The sequence below is a fragment of the Brassica napus genome, chromosome A7 (assembly GCF_020379485.1).
Source record: "Brassica napus cultivar Da-Ae chromosome A7, Da-Ae, whole genome shotgun sequence".
Taxonomy (NCBI): Eukaryota; Viridiplantae; Streptophyta; class Magnoliopsida; order Brassicales; family Brassicaceae; genus Brassica; species Brassica napus.
The window spans coordinates 15,369,218-15,386,311 of record NC_063440.1 but is presented as its reverse complement, the minus strand read 5'-3'; the positions used below and the strand labels follow the sequence as shown (position 1 = coordinate 15,386,311).

Genomic DNA, 17,094 nt, shown 5'->3' with positions numbered 1-17,094 from the left:
TTCGATTTTGGAGCTGGTAGTTATACTGCTTTAGTTGATCGGAGAAGATAAACATTTTTTCTAACATTATGTTCTATTCTATTTATATGCATAAGGAATAGAAATATAAACCAATATATATTATAAGTGTTATGTTCATGTTATATAATGTGAATTAGTCTGTTACTATTTTTTTTACCATGTATCTTTTTATTTGAGCATTCATAAAGAATGTATTATTTTGTTCTCCAATCTGTACTAACCATTCTATTTGGGTTTAGGGTTTATACTTGGATTTAGGGTTTAATGATTAAAATTTAGAGTTTAGTATTTGGAAGGTGGGGGTTGAGGTTTGGGTTTAGTGACTCTATCATGTATCCATTTGACGATTAATAAATAATATACTATTTCGTTCTCGATATGTACTATACTATATATTTTGTTCCATTCTATTTAGGTTTGGGATCTACTTGGATTTAGGGTTTAATGAGTAGGATTTAGGATTTAGTATTTGAAAGGTGGTGGTTAAGGCTTGGGTTTAGTGACCCTATCATGTATCGTTTCATTTGACGATTAATAAAAAGTGTTCTATTTTGTTCACCAATATATACTATACTATGTATTTTGTTACATTCTATTTGGGATTGGGGTATATACTTGGGTTTTTGATCTATAATTGGATTTAAGGTTTAGTGATTATGATTTAGGGTTTAGTATTTGGAAAGTGGGGGTTGAGTTTTGGATTTAGTGATAATAGTTTAAATTTTAGTATTCAAAATTTAGATTTAGATTTAGAGTTTATATATGAGTTTATGGATTATATTTGGTTTTAGGGTTTACTGATTAGGGTTTAGTGATTATTGTTTAGGATTTATTATTTAGATCTTTGTGGATTTGAGATCAAATTTATTATTTAGGGATTATGATATAGTTAAATTTTTTATACTATTTGGATGATATGAAATATAACAGTCCGATTTAATTGTGAGAAATAAATGGAATATACTATTTATTGTAAGAATAATTTATTTTCATGAACAGATTTACTGAGCACAGAAACATATGAAGTAGTTATGTAAATGACGTGGATGGATGTGGTGTCTTCATTTTCAACAGTGCGCAGTAAATATTGACCATACCTTATTTTCTTCAACGTCATCTACGTGACTTATTCACCGGTTACTTGTAGCAGAAGAGGGTATAACCGACTAAACTTGAGCTAAATGTTATTGACTTAATAATGTCAAAATCATTGTCATATTCTTAATTATGCTTCCAAGATTGGTTATTTGGCAAATTAACCCTTTTTTTAATCTTTCGGTATGTTAATAATTTGACAACAAAAAGTTAAATGCGGTTTCTCTAATTTGTGGGAAACGCTTATGAATGGTGATAAAACATAACATCAAGTTTCGTAGTCAAGAAAAATGGAAAAAGCTCGTTGAGAGAAAATAAAAAGATGAGGAAATCAAAGTACAAAATGCAATTTTCTCATTAATTCAAAGTGTATTAACACTCTTCTATATAACACATGATTAGCAGGGCCGACCGGTTTAGGGCATCGCCATCCCTACTCCATTTTTTTTTCTAAAATAAAGTAAAAGTGAATATTGAATAAGGAATGCTCCAATCCAATTTCATATTTTACTCCATAATGAAATTTACTCTATAAATGGAGTAAACTATTTTTTGTTTGTTCATCACTCTATTATGGAGTGGAAAATTGAGTAGGGTTGGAGCAATTTTACTCTATTTTTATTTTTACTCCATTTTGAAGAAACAAATAAAGTTATACATTGGAGATGCTCTTAAGATGAACACGGGGCCTTGGATAAAACTTTTTTTAAGGTTCTATACTCTATAGGGTGCTACTGAGAAAGTTGGAGTGAATAAAAAAAAATATAAAAAGCAAAAATGAATGGAAAAATGGGTGATTGGTTGGGTTATAAGTTATAACTATATAATTTACTGTATAATTTAGTTTGTATAAATTTTTGATTTAGCTGTAAATTATGTAGTTTTAAAATTTATTGATACATCAAAATATATTTTCTACAGCTACAAAAATTGTGCTTTAGAAAATAAAAATTTTACAAATTTTTTTATTTTTCTAGTTGTACATTTAAAAACTAATATAAAACATGATCGGTGATTTTAAAAACTGCAAGTAAATATTAAAGCTAAATCAGTTTATACAACTCAACCAATTATCCCTATAGTAAAAGTGGAAGAGATAGTAAAGTAGGATAAATGTATTTACTTTTGTTTTAACTAGAATAAAATTGTATATGTGTTCTACTCCATTTTAACATAAATTAGAAAAAAATAGATAAAAATTAGGTTTTCGCTTAACTGGCTAAAAGTAGAATAATAAATTATTTTAACGTTACTGAAAAAATTCTTTAAGCTTTCACACAAACATTCTTAATTTGATATTTTAACTAGAAAATTTTGTGATATTGTGTGTTTAATGATAACAAAATCTAGTTCATATATGCTATTGAAGATAATCAAAACTTCTGATATTATCGGATTTGGAACAAGTCATGAGGCAGCCGCATTGACCGCCCTCCCTATCAAGCCGACACTGAGAATTAGAAAACATATTTCTATATGTTTTAAAGAGTCGAGAGCTCGGTTATACCGTTCTATATCCTGAAATATGGAAGTAACTCCCTTTAGTATAAAATATTATGTTTTACTTGGAGGCAAGAGAAAAACGGCTTGGAGCCAGAAATTGTCGAGGCATGAAAAGAAGGTCGGTTTCTTGCTGCAGACATAACTTATTGGATTCGTTATCCCGACGTCTCATTCCTGTTATTCATAATTCTGCTGAGAAGGTATGACTCTGATCGACCAAAAGTGCATAGGTTATCTCTCAAAAGTCAAAAGATAAGGGGAATGAGACGTCGCTTCTCAGCAGAATTATGAATAGCAGGAATGAGACGTCGCTTCTCAATATCAATCAGAGTCATGCCTTCTTGCCTTGGCGGCGGTAGAATTGATAAAGTATTGAGTTTGACGAACCAACCTCTCTTTTCTAGGGTTATAACCCTAAGTTTATAATAAAGGTTGTGGCTCTTTCTTAGAATTATGAAATATTCACTATTTTTTAGATAATAAAATATTTTCATTTTTCTTGGAGATAGCCATAGATATTATAATATTTCCTTATTCCAATAGACTTAGAAAGATTCATTACTATCTAATCTCACTACCTAAGCTTAAGGAATATTTTCAGTATCTTTGAACATGATGAATCACTTGACCTGGAACCCATAACCTTTAAGCCGTAACCAAAAACCTAGACGACATCATACTTTAACTTGGAGGTTCTTACTCTTGGATTAATTATCCCCAGTAGTATCCTTCTTTTGTTTCCTTAGTCGCAAACATAGACGAAATTCACAACTTGGACGTCGAAGAAGGTTCTCTGTCTCAGATGGACAAGTTTCCATGTCTCAGACGTGTGGGATGCTGAAAATGCCAGTGATGACTACATCAATGCTTAATATGATGATAACAACAACTTCTCTCCCATTCTATTTGTTGCATGAGTCATTCACAAGCAATAAGTTCCGGTGTGGCCAGCCGCCTAAGAAAAAGCCCCGGTGTGTCAAGATTGATGACGGTATAGACAGTCTAAGCTTTATGGCGAATGAGCCAGCTGAGCTTGAAAACGGAAAGGAGGCAGAAAAACTTGATTTAAATTTAAGTTTTTTGTTTATTTGGTTTTGTTTTGATATTTATTTATATACCAGTAATTAGTTTAAACTAAATTTTGTAAACTAATTTAATTTATAAACCACTTCTAGTTTTATAAATCAATTTTGGTTTAAAATTATATTTATTGTATTTTATTTTAATTTATGAAATAAGTATATATATATATATTTAAATTCTGATTTTTTTATTTATCTTTAGAATATTTTTTTTGAAACAGTCACATATTAACTACAATTTATTCATGTGTAAAATATTATTTTATGGCAAAACAATGCTTTTGGCCACAAAAATTATTGTGGCAAAATTGTGATTTTCTATGATTTTGATACAGTTTAAATTTGATATAAACATATAGTCACGTTAATTCTTTCGCGACTAAAACGCCTTATCCACAGAAAATCGGTACTCTGTACTTTTTTTCTACTAGCGAGGCAACTGCGAAAGTGCAGATAATTTGAAAAAAAAAATCTTGATACTTGTTTCCAACCATTAATTTAGTTGACACAAGACCCCGTTATTGTTTCATAGAGATGGCGAAAGCGATAGTTCTGAAAATCTGTTGAAGACTATTCAGTTTAGAAGTATATATCGGAGTACGATTTGATCAACAAGTTATAGTTATATCTCGTTATCGATAACAGGTCTTATCTTGACAAACTGTACAAGTCTTTTTCTACTGTGGGCGTTAAGAGAAATTCAGTTTAGGAAATAAGGCCATCAGCAAGAATTTGCATGGTTGTTAATTTGTACTTTGTGGATTCTGTTTGAGGATTAAATACCCCTCTACATTGTATGGACAACATTAACATATGATGCGGTTTATATTTCTCCTTTATCCAATTTGCCTTTTAAGAATCTTCTTGTTCGTTTGCACTGTTGCGTATTAAAATTGAATTTTTTTTTAGTTAGATTACAACTGTTATATACTGTTAAACATACTCTACATGGTATATACTAGCCCAAAGATAAACTAAGCATTGTTTAGATACATTATGTAAATACAACGCCTGAAGGACATTCGGGTTCCGATCGGGTTTTGGTTTTGTCCAATCGGGTCTCGATTTTTGGGTTTATCAAATCAGCCTCATTCGGATTATAAGAAAGTTCGGTTCGGGACTGGTTCGGATTCTATGGGGTTCGGGTCGGGGTTAGTAAATCTTCAAAGAATCAGTACAACCCGATGTACTTTCGGGTTCGGGTCCCAATCTGTTATTCGGTTTAAAAATACCTAATTTATACCTACTTTATAACCAAAACATAAGTAAAATCGGCTCTTCGATTTTAAAATACTTGATTTGTACCTATTTTGTAACCAAAACATAAATAAAATTGTTTCAAAAATAAGAAAGGACATCAAACATATGATCAACCAAAATCAAACGAAAGTTAAAGATAGTTATTAATATAAAGAAAACCAAATAATGAAGGTATAAAACGAAAACAAAGTTCTCATAAAATAAAAAACATTATTCAAAGAAAACAAAACCAAAATCTAAAAACTTCAATATTCAACTGCCACCTTCAATCATCAACCTTCGTTTAATAGATAATTATATTAGATGTTCAATAAATATCTTAGTGTATTTTGAATATATATTAAGAATTGAGATCATGTTTGGTACAAGTTATTTTTGGGATTTTGAATGTTTCGGGTTGTATCGGATATCCATCTAGGTTCGGGTTCGGTTCGGATAATACCCATAATCTGAAATACCATAAAACAAGATCTATTTGGTATTTATGTAGGATTCGGATTGGTTCGGATTTATTTTTTATCGGATCGGGTTCGGTTCGGATTTTTGGGTTCGGTTTATTTGCCCAGCCCTAGCCTGAAGCTTGTATTATTAGATAAATGTACAATAACATCAAAATAAAATTATGAAATATATTATTTAAACTTAACAATATATCAAAGAAGTAAATAAATTTTATCGACCAAACCAAGTAAAGAAGAGTTGCCATGGGTATTTTAATTATTTTCAGTATAGAAAGTCAAACCGTTAGGATATGTATAGGATCGGTTCATCCCTCGCAATAGTCGGAAGCAGAGACAGACCCAAAGCATGAGAGGGTGTAGCATGTGCCCCATCTTAACTTTTTTTCTATTAATAACTAGGATTAATTTTAATCAATAATATCTACACTAAACTTTGAGTTATAATAAAATAGCTTTATGCCCCATCCTAAAATTCATCTTGGATCCATCTCTGGTCGAAAGGTATTCAAATTTAGGCCAGATAATATGTTATGTTTCGGGCTAATCCACTATGTAACACTAAGTGTGTTTTTTCCGGAGCCGATCGGATATTATCACAAAAAAAATATATGTATGTTTAATATGTTATCCTCAGTTTTTGGTTCGGTTATAATAAAAATATAGAAATTGATTAATACCAAAAACGGGTTTTTAGATTTGGGATAAAACACACATGCAAACCTATAAGAGAGTGTTGTCCAATTATGAATCCTTTTCTTACATAGAGCTTTTTGAATTTAACTTTATCCACATTATAGTCTCAAAAAACTTTATCCACATTTTTCTTGCACATATTGACGCTCCATCTCACTACTATATGTTCAAGATATCTTCAAACAATTTATTTAATTACCAGTCACAAGGACCGTCGCCTATACATCTAGCTAGCTAGTATGGTTGCTATGTTGATATCTTTTACATTAAAGCTTGGTCTTTCCCTGAGTGTTTCTAAGAAAGTGCTACACTACTATAATATTTTGCAGTCGCTCCAATCATGTATCTCGTCACATAAATATTACCATCCTCAACTGAAAAATGCAACCGTTCAAGGGGTTATGCAGTGGTTAGATAATACATCAAGCAAAAATCAATCTTTCATATCCACATGACTATGACTACTTAACTACAACAATACTTGCTTAATATTTATCATATCTTCCGTTCTACGTAAGTGGTTATCACCATCGACTCATTTCAGTTGAGATTTATTTGTGTGGATACGCTGATTCTCCATGACAATGACGTAACTTTTGAAATACTAATCAGTATTTTCTTTAAACCAAAAAATCAACGCGACAACGAAGAACTCTTGAAACTTCTTGTAAATTATTTCTTTATAAAACCAAAAACTTTTAGCAAAACTTTGGTAAGTGAGATTTGCATGACGAGTACCAAGTTTAAACAAAACAACTTGTCATGTATTTAGACATATGACAAAACCAAGATGTTATATTTGCAGATAAATAACAAAACCAAGATGCACTCCTATTAAAAAAAAATGCACTCCTATTTGTAGACAACTATTTTTCAGTAGTTTATATAACCAACCAATTTACGATGGTTTAGTGATGAAAAACTCATTTTGAGGTCAGAGACTAGGATTCTAGTTATTCCATTATTGGTTAATTACTATGGTTGTCTTAACGACAAAATTAGATGGCGTTCACATACTCCGAATAGTAGTCGACGACCACTAGGCTTTCAGTCCAAGATTCCCCAAATTTTCGGAAAAGAAGAGAATAATTTACACAACCAAATACCAATTGATATAGATAGTGAAAGCATTACTTACTACCAATAAAATAGTAAACTAATTCATATTAACTAACAATCTGAACCTAGATGCATTTTTAACACCATACATGTTTTCGTATTTACGTAATGATGAGACGCCAACAGTATTCAACATAGAGATTATTACTGAGATAGACCTGTATATATGTAACTATACATAACAGTACCATAAAGTTCTTCATACAAAAATTACTGGAGTCCTAAAATAAAATAAAATAAAATAACCTTACTCTACACAAGTATACGCACACAAGAAGAAGAAATTTTAAATTTATAAAATTAACCTCCCAAGCTCCAGCTTCAAATCTTCATTCTCTACCGGCGTTAAGTTCAAATCCAAACACAAAACCCTCTTTGCGTTACCGCCGCCAGTTTTTTTCATCGTCACCGGCGCTGGCGCTAAACTCCGGCTAGATCCTCCTCCTCTATGCTTCCTCATGTGCCCACCCAGGGCCTGCCCTACGGCGAACTCGGCACCGCATATGGGACACTCGTGTTTCACCGGTTTGACTCTCTTGGGAGAAGGTGGTGCGTGGCCTTCAAGCGCGGCCGATCTGCGGTGGCTTGCTCGGTGGCCTCCCAAGGCTTGGAACGACGAGAACTCCTTGTTGCATGTCTTGCACGCGAAAACGCGGCCTTTGGTGTCGTGTTGGTGAGCCTTTGATAGAAAAATCAAGCAGCTTGCCATCTTGTTGATTATCTCCATCTCTCTTTCCTTTTCCATTTGTTTTGATGATTCTCTAAACAAATCTCCTTTTGTGTTTGATACGGGTGAGAAATGAAAAATAGAAACGAAGACTTTGTTGAATAATGGATTTATGATCTTATTTATATAAGCAACAACTTAGCTTGGCTTTTTGCATTGACTTTTTGTATATGAGTTAGTTAAAATTCTAGTTTTACCCTTTGCTCTTGCTGAACAAACACCATCTTGTTGACCCTCCACGTTCAATAATATTTTTGTGTATATATTAAAATAGCAAATGAAAATAAGTTAGTATTTTGTATATAAAAAGCCCTGATAGTACTAGCTAGTTTGTTCAATCGCTTAGGAACGACATGTACATGTAAACATAATCTATAAACCCATGACTTACTGCAGTTACTAAGGATAATTTCTTTTCGACTTCATTTATATCATAAACTATATGCTGAATGTGTGTGTGTTTTTTTTAACTAAACGCCTAAACGAGTAGTTAAAACAAAAAATCAGTCGATCATGCAAAGAACTAGCTAACAGACCGGAATTCAAATTGTTATGAACTATTTTAATATTAGCATATAGAATATTATATATTCTGAAAAGTAAGATGTTAGGAATGTCAACGTACATATAAAATTAGAAAATACTTAATATAAAAGAAAAATCAACAAATCAAGCTATGCATGCCAACTCTTTTTAAGTTGGAAATTTATGAAACCAATATCCAATTGGTTGGTCTAAATTTCACTGCTAATACTTATGATGTTAAAAATAAAATATGACATCATAGTAAATTTACGGTGCAACATGCTACAAATTTAATAGTATATTCTCTTATAAATTAAACATATACTGATTTGATACCAGCAAGTGTGTTAGGTAATAATATTAGGGGGTAATATACAACTACGTTAATTACAACACAACATCGTTATCATCCTTAATCTACCTATCAACATAAAGCTACAGAGTTTTATTCGTCAACAAGTAAGCTCTAGATCTAATCTAATACATATAATAAATTGTATGATGCCCTTATATCATTAATTAAATGGAAAAAAATATAAAACGGAATTTAAGAAATGGGTATTTTGGTAAATAAAGATAAAGTACGGCAAGACTTTTGGTACGGCAAGTTGGGATGAGTCACGGGATGTCATCGCATACCAAACCAAACGATCATCGGAAAATAGTCGTGAGTCAGACGCTCTAGAGTGTTTTACTATTAATCATGCATGCTCGTTTATTCCACTCTCACGCTCACGGGCGTGTCTTTCAACTCCCATTTTCCACCTTTTGTTTTTGTTTTTCGACGTGTAAGATTTATTGTTTCTTTTTTTGGTAAAATAAGATTTATTGTTTTCATTCAACATCACGGATGAAAATTAGGTTACGTATTATCTTGGATATTTCTAGGTGTGGAATTTAATTCCTAATTGACTACAAACAATTACTTTCTGAGATCGTACTAATTTTATTAATCGAAACTTTAATAAAACATACTTCATCAATTAATTTTCTTCTTACATGTCATCTAAGATGTATTAATTATAGTGGTGGATGCTTTGATGGTCCAAATACTTTACTCAGAAATTGGAAACCAAGTTATTTACATGAGAATCAGTGGATCAGTTTCTTATATTCTAAATAATTTACATAACTCGTAATATTCTGGTTAAACCGGTCTTTAAGTTTATCGTTCAATAACTTTAATATGATATAAGGATTTTTCAATAGAAACTTAAAAAAAATTTACAATCATTCATGATTTTACATATTTTTCTACTTTTTCTGAAAAGAAACCAAAATTCAAAGAATCGTTATATTCTTTAATTCTTTACACCATGTATTTTTTTTTAATTAAAAGTCTCTTACATAATTAAAAATGACTTAGACATTTAAAATTTTTTCATGTCTCGAACTTCTTTCGTTTCGTAAAAGATGATGTTATAGTTTTTCAAACTATAATTCCAAATCAATGTATTAATTTTAATTTTCACTATATCCATTATTTCCTTATATGGTTTTGACTATTTTTCATTTCTTTGTTCAAACTTCAAATCCAATTTAAGTTCCATTTCACTTCTACCATAAGTTCCATGGAATTCAATAATACATTTGTTTTAATATTATATCTTATAAATTTCTAAACCAAAAAATTAGTCACCTTTAACTCTTTTTTTTTGATAAAGAGTTTTAGTCTCCTTTATTCTACCGATGTTAAGTCATAGACTGGTTCAACTTTGACAAAAAAACAAATACACAATATTATTTTAGGAGATTAGATATTATCATTAGCAAAAGATATTAAATTCAAAATATAGTTCACTAAGTTTTCAATTTGAATTAATGTGTTTTGTTCAGTTTTTTTTAGTCCTGTAATTTGACACAAATCCTTTTTTTGCTTGTACCACATGTAGGCGGGGTTTTTTCATCTAATTGTTTAAAACTTGATAATCCTTTTTTTGATTAAAAAAAACTTGATAATCTATTCTCGTAAAAATAGAGGTGTGAAATTGCTCTTAGTAAAAAAAATTGTGGTTAAAACAGCAACTGCGAAAATTAAAATTAAAAACCGTACAAGACAAGTACGTAGGAGCGCGTGAACTGAAGTGTTCATATATGTTTGCAAAAAGGTAGAAGAAATAATTGATAAAAAAAAAAAAGGTAGAAGAAATAAAAGCTTGAATAAAACAGTAATCCAGAACAATAAATATTTTTTTCTTCTTCCAAAAGTCCATGATCCACGCCGCCCTTCACAGAAGAAGTTGAAATATTAGATATTTGAAATTACATCATGTTTTTTGTAATACAAATTCCAAGATTCTAGACCTAAAAATGACAACAGCTTTCTAACATGATTTTCCCCACATAACTAGATCTTAGATCGTTGCAAGAAAAACTAGATTTAAGATTGTGTTTAAAATAAACTAATTATTTTGACACCAAATTCGTCGACAGTAAAAAATTGTAGTGCTGTGGGTCTCAATTCAAATGATAGTTTTCGGGTTAGTAAAATCTGGTATTCCAATTTTTTCGCTAAGGAAGTATGCCATCAAATTTAGCACAAGAAGTATACTAATCAAAATGAAACCAAACCTGTAATTTTCTTTTGCCAAATACTATATTTCAGTTTTGCTTAATACAATTTTGTTTAATTTGAATTCCACACGTACGTTTTGAAGTCACCTATTCAATGGTAAATTATTTGAAAAGAGTTTACTGATCAATCGAAGTTGATTACAAAGAGAGAAAGAACTTGTAAGAAGATGATGAATTTAGCGAGAACGATAAGCGGTGAAATTTCTATTTTTTTGTGTCGAATTGCATGTGTTTGTGAATGACCGTTCTCGGTCTTCATGGGTGCTCCGGGTCGAGGATTTACAGTTTGCCTTGAATACATATGAGAGTCCCTAGATTGCTCTGTCATGGTTGTCGCTAGTTCAAATCGATGGACTGAGAATGGATTCTGATTGTTTGGTCGGTTCCCTAGGTTGGCATGTTTGATATGGGCATTGTACATGTAGTCGGCCCATGATGTACTCAAGTTCCTCAATGCGATTATGCATGATGCATAGGCTGCTTCATGTGTGAGTTCCCCTGGTTGCTCTACCATGAAACATAGCACCGTTGAGACGTTATATCCTGACGGTGGGAACATGTCTGGATTTGGCGGTGGACTGAGCGAATGACTGGTTACGTCTTGTTGACGTCGTCGTCGATACGTTGTTTTCTCCGGTAGAGGATATTACCATTTTCTGGTTCCATGATTGCTTAAAAAGCTGGGAATTTAAGTGCTTACCTGCGGGTCCCACCCTGCGGCGGGTGCACGTCGATTCGATTCAAAAAGTTTAACATGCGGGTGTGGGTCGAATAAAATTTAAGCGGGGCGGATGCGTGCGAGCCAAATTTGAGTCGCGGATACCCACTAGTCCACAAAAATATTTAGTTTATAATAAATAAATAAAATATCAAAATAAATAAAAGATTAAAAATTTATATAATTTCAATTATATATAATATTATAAATATAATTTTAATTATAAATAAATAATTTTAATAATTTTTAATTTTTTATATGAAAATTTATATTATTTGCGGGTCTGGTAGATTACCCTCTGTTGCATATTGAAGTGTCTCTTAAATCTCAGTACACCAGTCGATACAGTATGCCTTATCGGTTTAGAAAAAAATACTTTTTCTAGATAAGTATGTATTCCTATAAGAAAAATGAAATCAGGTTTTGAGACTGCTATAAATACGGGTCTAAGAGTTTATAAGTTTATTCGTTCATATAATAATAATAAAAAACTCGAAATGAGTATTTGCCTCAATACGTTTTTGCTCTCTTTTGTTTTCTTTGAGTTAATTTGCATTTGTTCACAACACCTGCAAATCTGGGCGAGGCGGATGCGGGTACCCATTTTTTGCGGGTAATGCAGATCAGAAGATCAAAATTTTGAGTGAAAAAATGACTCGACCCGCTAGTTATCGAGTCCATTAGGGGGGGGGGTTACCTGCAAACCCAGCTCTATTTGCTCATGTTACTTCATGTGTTAAAATTTTTTATAAGCCTCACGATGGGTGTGAATTGTTGATGCTTGAAACCGGTAATCGAGTTTAGAGACTAGCAAACAACAATTACATAAATGGAGGCCAAAGATTTCACTTATTGAAATGTATAATCGAGTACGGAAAAAGTGATACAAGTTTCAACTCTTAAGAAATAAGGACAGGTAGTCGATAATCTAAAAGTTCGTAGTCGGTCTCTCTCACTCTCCTCTTTTGCTTCTTGCTTCTACCCCTTTTATAAGCAGTCTCCTCTTCCTTGCTTCAACTGTTTTCCGTAGTCATCATTACATCTTAAAGTATTTATAGTCGTTGTTGATGCAGTTGACAGCTACGTTTGGCGCGAAGACTAGGTCTTGCATCCTATTGTGGTGGTCGTTCCATTGCGTGTGTAAGAATCCCTTTACACGAGTAGTGAAGCAACGATCGTCTGCAGGTGGGTCTTAGTAGGGGTATCAAAATGAGATAGCTCGCTCAACTCAGCTCAACTCATAGTGAGTTCAGATCTTTCGTGAGCTAGCTCAGTTTGGCTCATTTATTAGATGAACTTTAATATGTAAACTCGAACTCAGATCATCAAGATCATGAGCTAAACGAGTTATTTCGTGATTTAATATAAAAAAATTAATTATCATAAAACAAAATATTAAAATAAGTTTTATTAAGCTTTATAATATTAAAAGTATGATTTATATATTACTTATCTATATTTTATAAAATTTAAATGTAAAACAAAATCTTAAGTAAGATAATTGTGAGTAATTTCTAAATTGTCTCTTAGGAATATTTTGTTTTACATCTAAATTTAAAGATAGATGATGGGTATATAAAAATTTCCTTTACATTTTCTATATATATCTAAAAAAGATTGGTTTTACATTTTAATTTTAGAAGATAAATATGATAACATAGAAATTATCTTATTTACATATGATATATATAATTTTTAAGTATAAAAATGACCAAGTTCATGAATTGGGTCATTTTTATTAAAAATCATTTATATAATTTGTAATCTAATTTAAGCTTGTTCATTAAACTCATTTATTAAATAAACCTAAAAAATAGAATTTATGTTCATAAAAAAATCAAGCTGGACGCTAAGTTAGCTAATGAGTTATAACTCATTTTGACATCTTGCGTCTTAGCTCTTTCTTCTTCTCTTTTGGGCCTCTTTTCCTTGATAAGCCATATCAATTCGAGGGCCAATATGGATAAACAGGCCCATATCCAGTAGTAGTTAACGTTGATGGTGTTGCTTGTTTTGCTCTTTACACTTAGTAGACTGAGGCTTGAAAAAGCCATGTTTATTCTTTACTAAAAGAGCCTGGTCCTTGTAGCTTATTGCTGCACAGAGTTTGAGACAATTTCTCAAGCAAAACATATATATACATATTTTTTTTTTTAAATCAGTTCTAGCATATTCCATCTTCTGAATATATACATGTAAAAAGAAGTGTTTATGATTTTTCTATTTTTCTACGCATAATTCTTATTTTTTGAAAATCCGCCGATTGAAGTCAACCGACTAATCCCACGATGCTCGCAACAACCATGCATTCTTAACCGAACTGCAAATTCACCGTATTGAGATTATCCTTCAAGTGCCACTAACCCAACCTTGTTGGTTTTCTACATAGAATTCAAGTTTGGTAAATCGCCAATTAAATTTACATAAGCGGATAATTTATCTTTAATTGCTAGTCAAGTTAAGAAAGCTTACCATAAAATCATTTAAAAATATGTCTCTTTTCTTTTGATTTTATTAAAATTATCACAACTTTCTAACTTTTTAATACAGTTTAACATTTTTTATATTTTATCATAATATTTAAAATATATTGAAATTTATAAAAAATATGAATTATAAGTATATGTAAATACTGATAGTTTTATACTATATTTCCTGTTTCAAAAACATATACAACTATATAAATAAATAAAAATTGTCATCTTACATAAATAAATTTATTTCGTGATTTATAATATGTGAATTTAGCTTATAACGGAGTTTATATTTATTTTATCATTATGCGAGTATCTATTGTTACCAATTTAAACCAATTAAAACTAAATTACACTGTAACTAAAATTATTAAAATTTATGTATCTGCAAAACTAAATCAAACTGAAAATAAAAATAAAATTAATATCTTTAATAAAAAATTTCCTGAAAATTTTTTGTGAGAAAAATAGAACTTGACAGGAATCAAAACTGAATCTAATCCATAAATTATAAAATATAAAACTTAACAATATTCAATATTTTAATTTCACAAACCAAAATAAATCCAAATTTCTATATGTATATATATATATATGATTTTATATGATGCATGTGAAACAAAAGTCACTGTATCTTGTCAAAAAAAAAAGAAAAAAAAAGGTGTTGACAAAACAAAGAAAAGAAAAGAAAAGAAAAAAAGAGGTCACTATATAATGATAAATAAAGGTCTGTCTCATAACTAACTTGAAAAAAACAAAATCATAGAAGCCCCCTTTTTCCTAAAAAATCAATTCCTTTATATAATCTTTTGATATATGTTTGGTCTTTTAACCTCTTAACCCTTACCAATGATGAGCATAACTGAAATATCACTGGCCAACATCATTACAACATATGACTTTTGCCCAATTTATTCAGTTTCAGTTCGTTATTATGGCAACCAATACCAATAATTATTATCGCTTTTGGTCACCAGGCGATTTAACATTCACACTAGGCCAGACTCTTTCTAGTAAATTCATTTTCTTTCCTTCAGCTCATGGGCGGTCTTCAAAATAAGTTATTGAATTTCCTTTCCAAACCAATAAAAATAGGGTTATAATGCGGAATTTTCGGCTTCTGATTCTTCTAAAATTATGTCATAGCAAACTTCTACAAAAACTTAATAGCTGCTGCTATCATGTATATAATTTTAATAAATTATTACTTAGTTCAGTTATCTAGTTTAAATAATTTGTTATTTAATTTGATTATATAAATGTAGATAAAGTTACCACAAGTATGATCTCAAACTTGTTTTCTTATGGCTATTAGCTCACAAAAAAAATTCAAATTTTTTGACGACAGTTTATGTAAACCGACAATCGATTCACCATACCATAAAGATTGGACATCAAACAATCATCTCAGTGTAGGATGGATAAAACAAACAATCAAACCAAAATTAAATCATTTATCACGGAATCACAAAAAAATTATGGAGCATTCATGAAGCTTCCGCAACATGAATAACCATCGTTGTTTTTTAAACCAATGTTACAAATCCCGAGCCTTTAATTCTCCTACTTGGGTTACTTCTGCTGTTATATTTAGAAGATTGTCCAATCTCACATGTGTTACCACTTATGAGCTTGAAGGAGGGTATTGGGAGATTTAAAAGATCAACCCAAATCCAATGATCAATATTAGAATATATATTAAAATATTAGAATAGAAAACTTATCATTATATATATATATATTATGCCATATTAGTTTAGAAATTAGGTTAAATCATTCGTTATATAAACCAGACATATTGTACCTTAATTCTTATGAGTCAATAATACTTCTTCCAATTCTATACTCTCTCAATTTGTCATCGTAATAGGTTTTTGCTTTCTGAGATGTACATTGTGTCATCCAAAAGAAAAATAAAAAATCTTGGCAAAAACTTCTTCTGTCTTGTCCGACCTATGTATGACATACCTATGCATATTCTAATAGGATTCTTTTTGGAAAAATTGTTAAAAATATCACATTCATAATACTATTTTTATATTTATATTAACCATTTTTATTTTCACTTAAAAAAAAAAGACATTGATAACCCGAAGTTAACTAATCTACATTTAAGGTCTATAGTTGAGAGTGGTGGGGTAAGATTTTTGGGATGTGAAATTTATAATTCTAATAAATTTATTATAAATACTTAAAAATATATAATTTTTAAAAAATAGTTTCAAAAATAGTTTTTGATTTTCAAAAAAAAAGTTTATGAAAAAAAAATTGATTCTTCTTTTCTTTTTTTAAAAGTTATAAAAAAGTTCGAATTTAAAAAAATATAATTCGAAAACATAATTTTTTAATTATTTATTTAAATAATTATTTATTATATATATGTAGAGAACAAGTGTATAAAAGTCTTTTGCTTCTTAATGAAGAATGTAATTTTGAAAATATCTTTTTAGTGGTGGTAAACATGAATAATGATACAAAAAATGGTGATAAACATGAAAACTCCCATTCCTTTTGGCATATACGGTGATCTTAAACAGCAGTATCATATACCAGGTCAAATAAAACCCATATGTAAAACCCACCAAATTTTTGTGAAAGAGAGGTGTTTCGTGGATCTCAAAGTCCACTAAAAAAATAAGGTTAATATTAGTTAATGTATCAAATAAGTAACTGATGAATAGAATATTTACTAATGATTTTTTTATGTGGAAAATAGTATTTTATTGATAATGTGAACTGATACAACTATGGTAATCCAAAGAATATGTAAGAGAGTACAAAGTATTTAAACTTTAGGTTTGATATCTAAAAGATGGGATCCCTTTTGTTATTTTCCTTTGTT

The 17,094-nt window shown here is 30.4% G+C and overlaps 1 protein-coding gene across 1 annotated transcript; it reads right to left on the bottom strand.

Moving 5' to 3' along the window:
* Positions 1-7,360: 7,360 nt before the first annotated feature.
* LOC106356634 (zinc finger protein ZAT12) lies at positions 7,361-8,129 on the bottom strand. Its single transcript, XM_013796365.2, has one exon. The coding sequence runs from the start codon at positions 7,977-7,979 to the stop codon at positions 7,527-7,529; it is 453 nt and encodes a 150-aa protein (XP_013651819.2). The 5' UTR covers positions 7,980-8,129; the 3' UTR covers positions 7,361-7,526.
* Between the last annotated feature and the right edge of the window lie 8,965 nt (positions 8,130-17,094).

What these genes read in the sequence shown, in the direction of transcription:
- LOC106356634 (XM_013796365.2), bottom strand. Translation starts at nt 7,979, where the DNA reads ATGGAAAAGGAAAGAGAGATGGAGATAATCAACAAGATGGCAAGCTGC.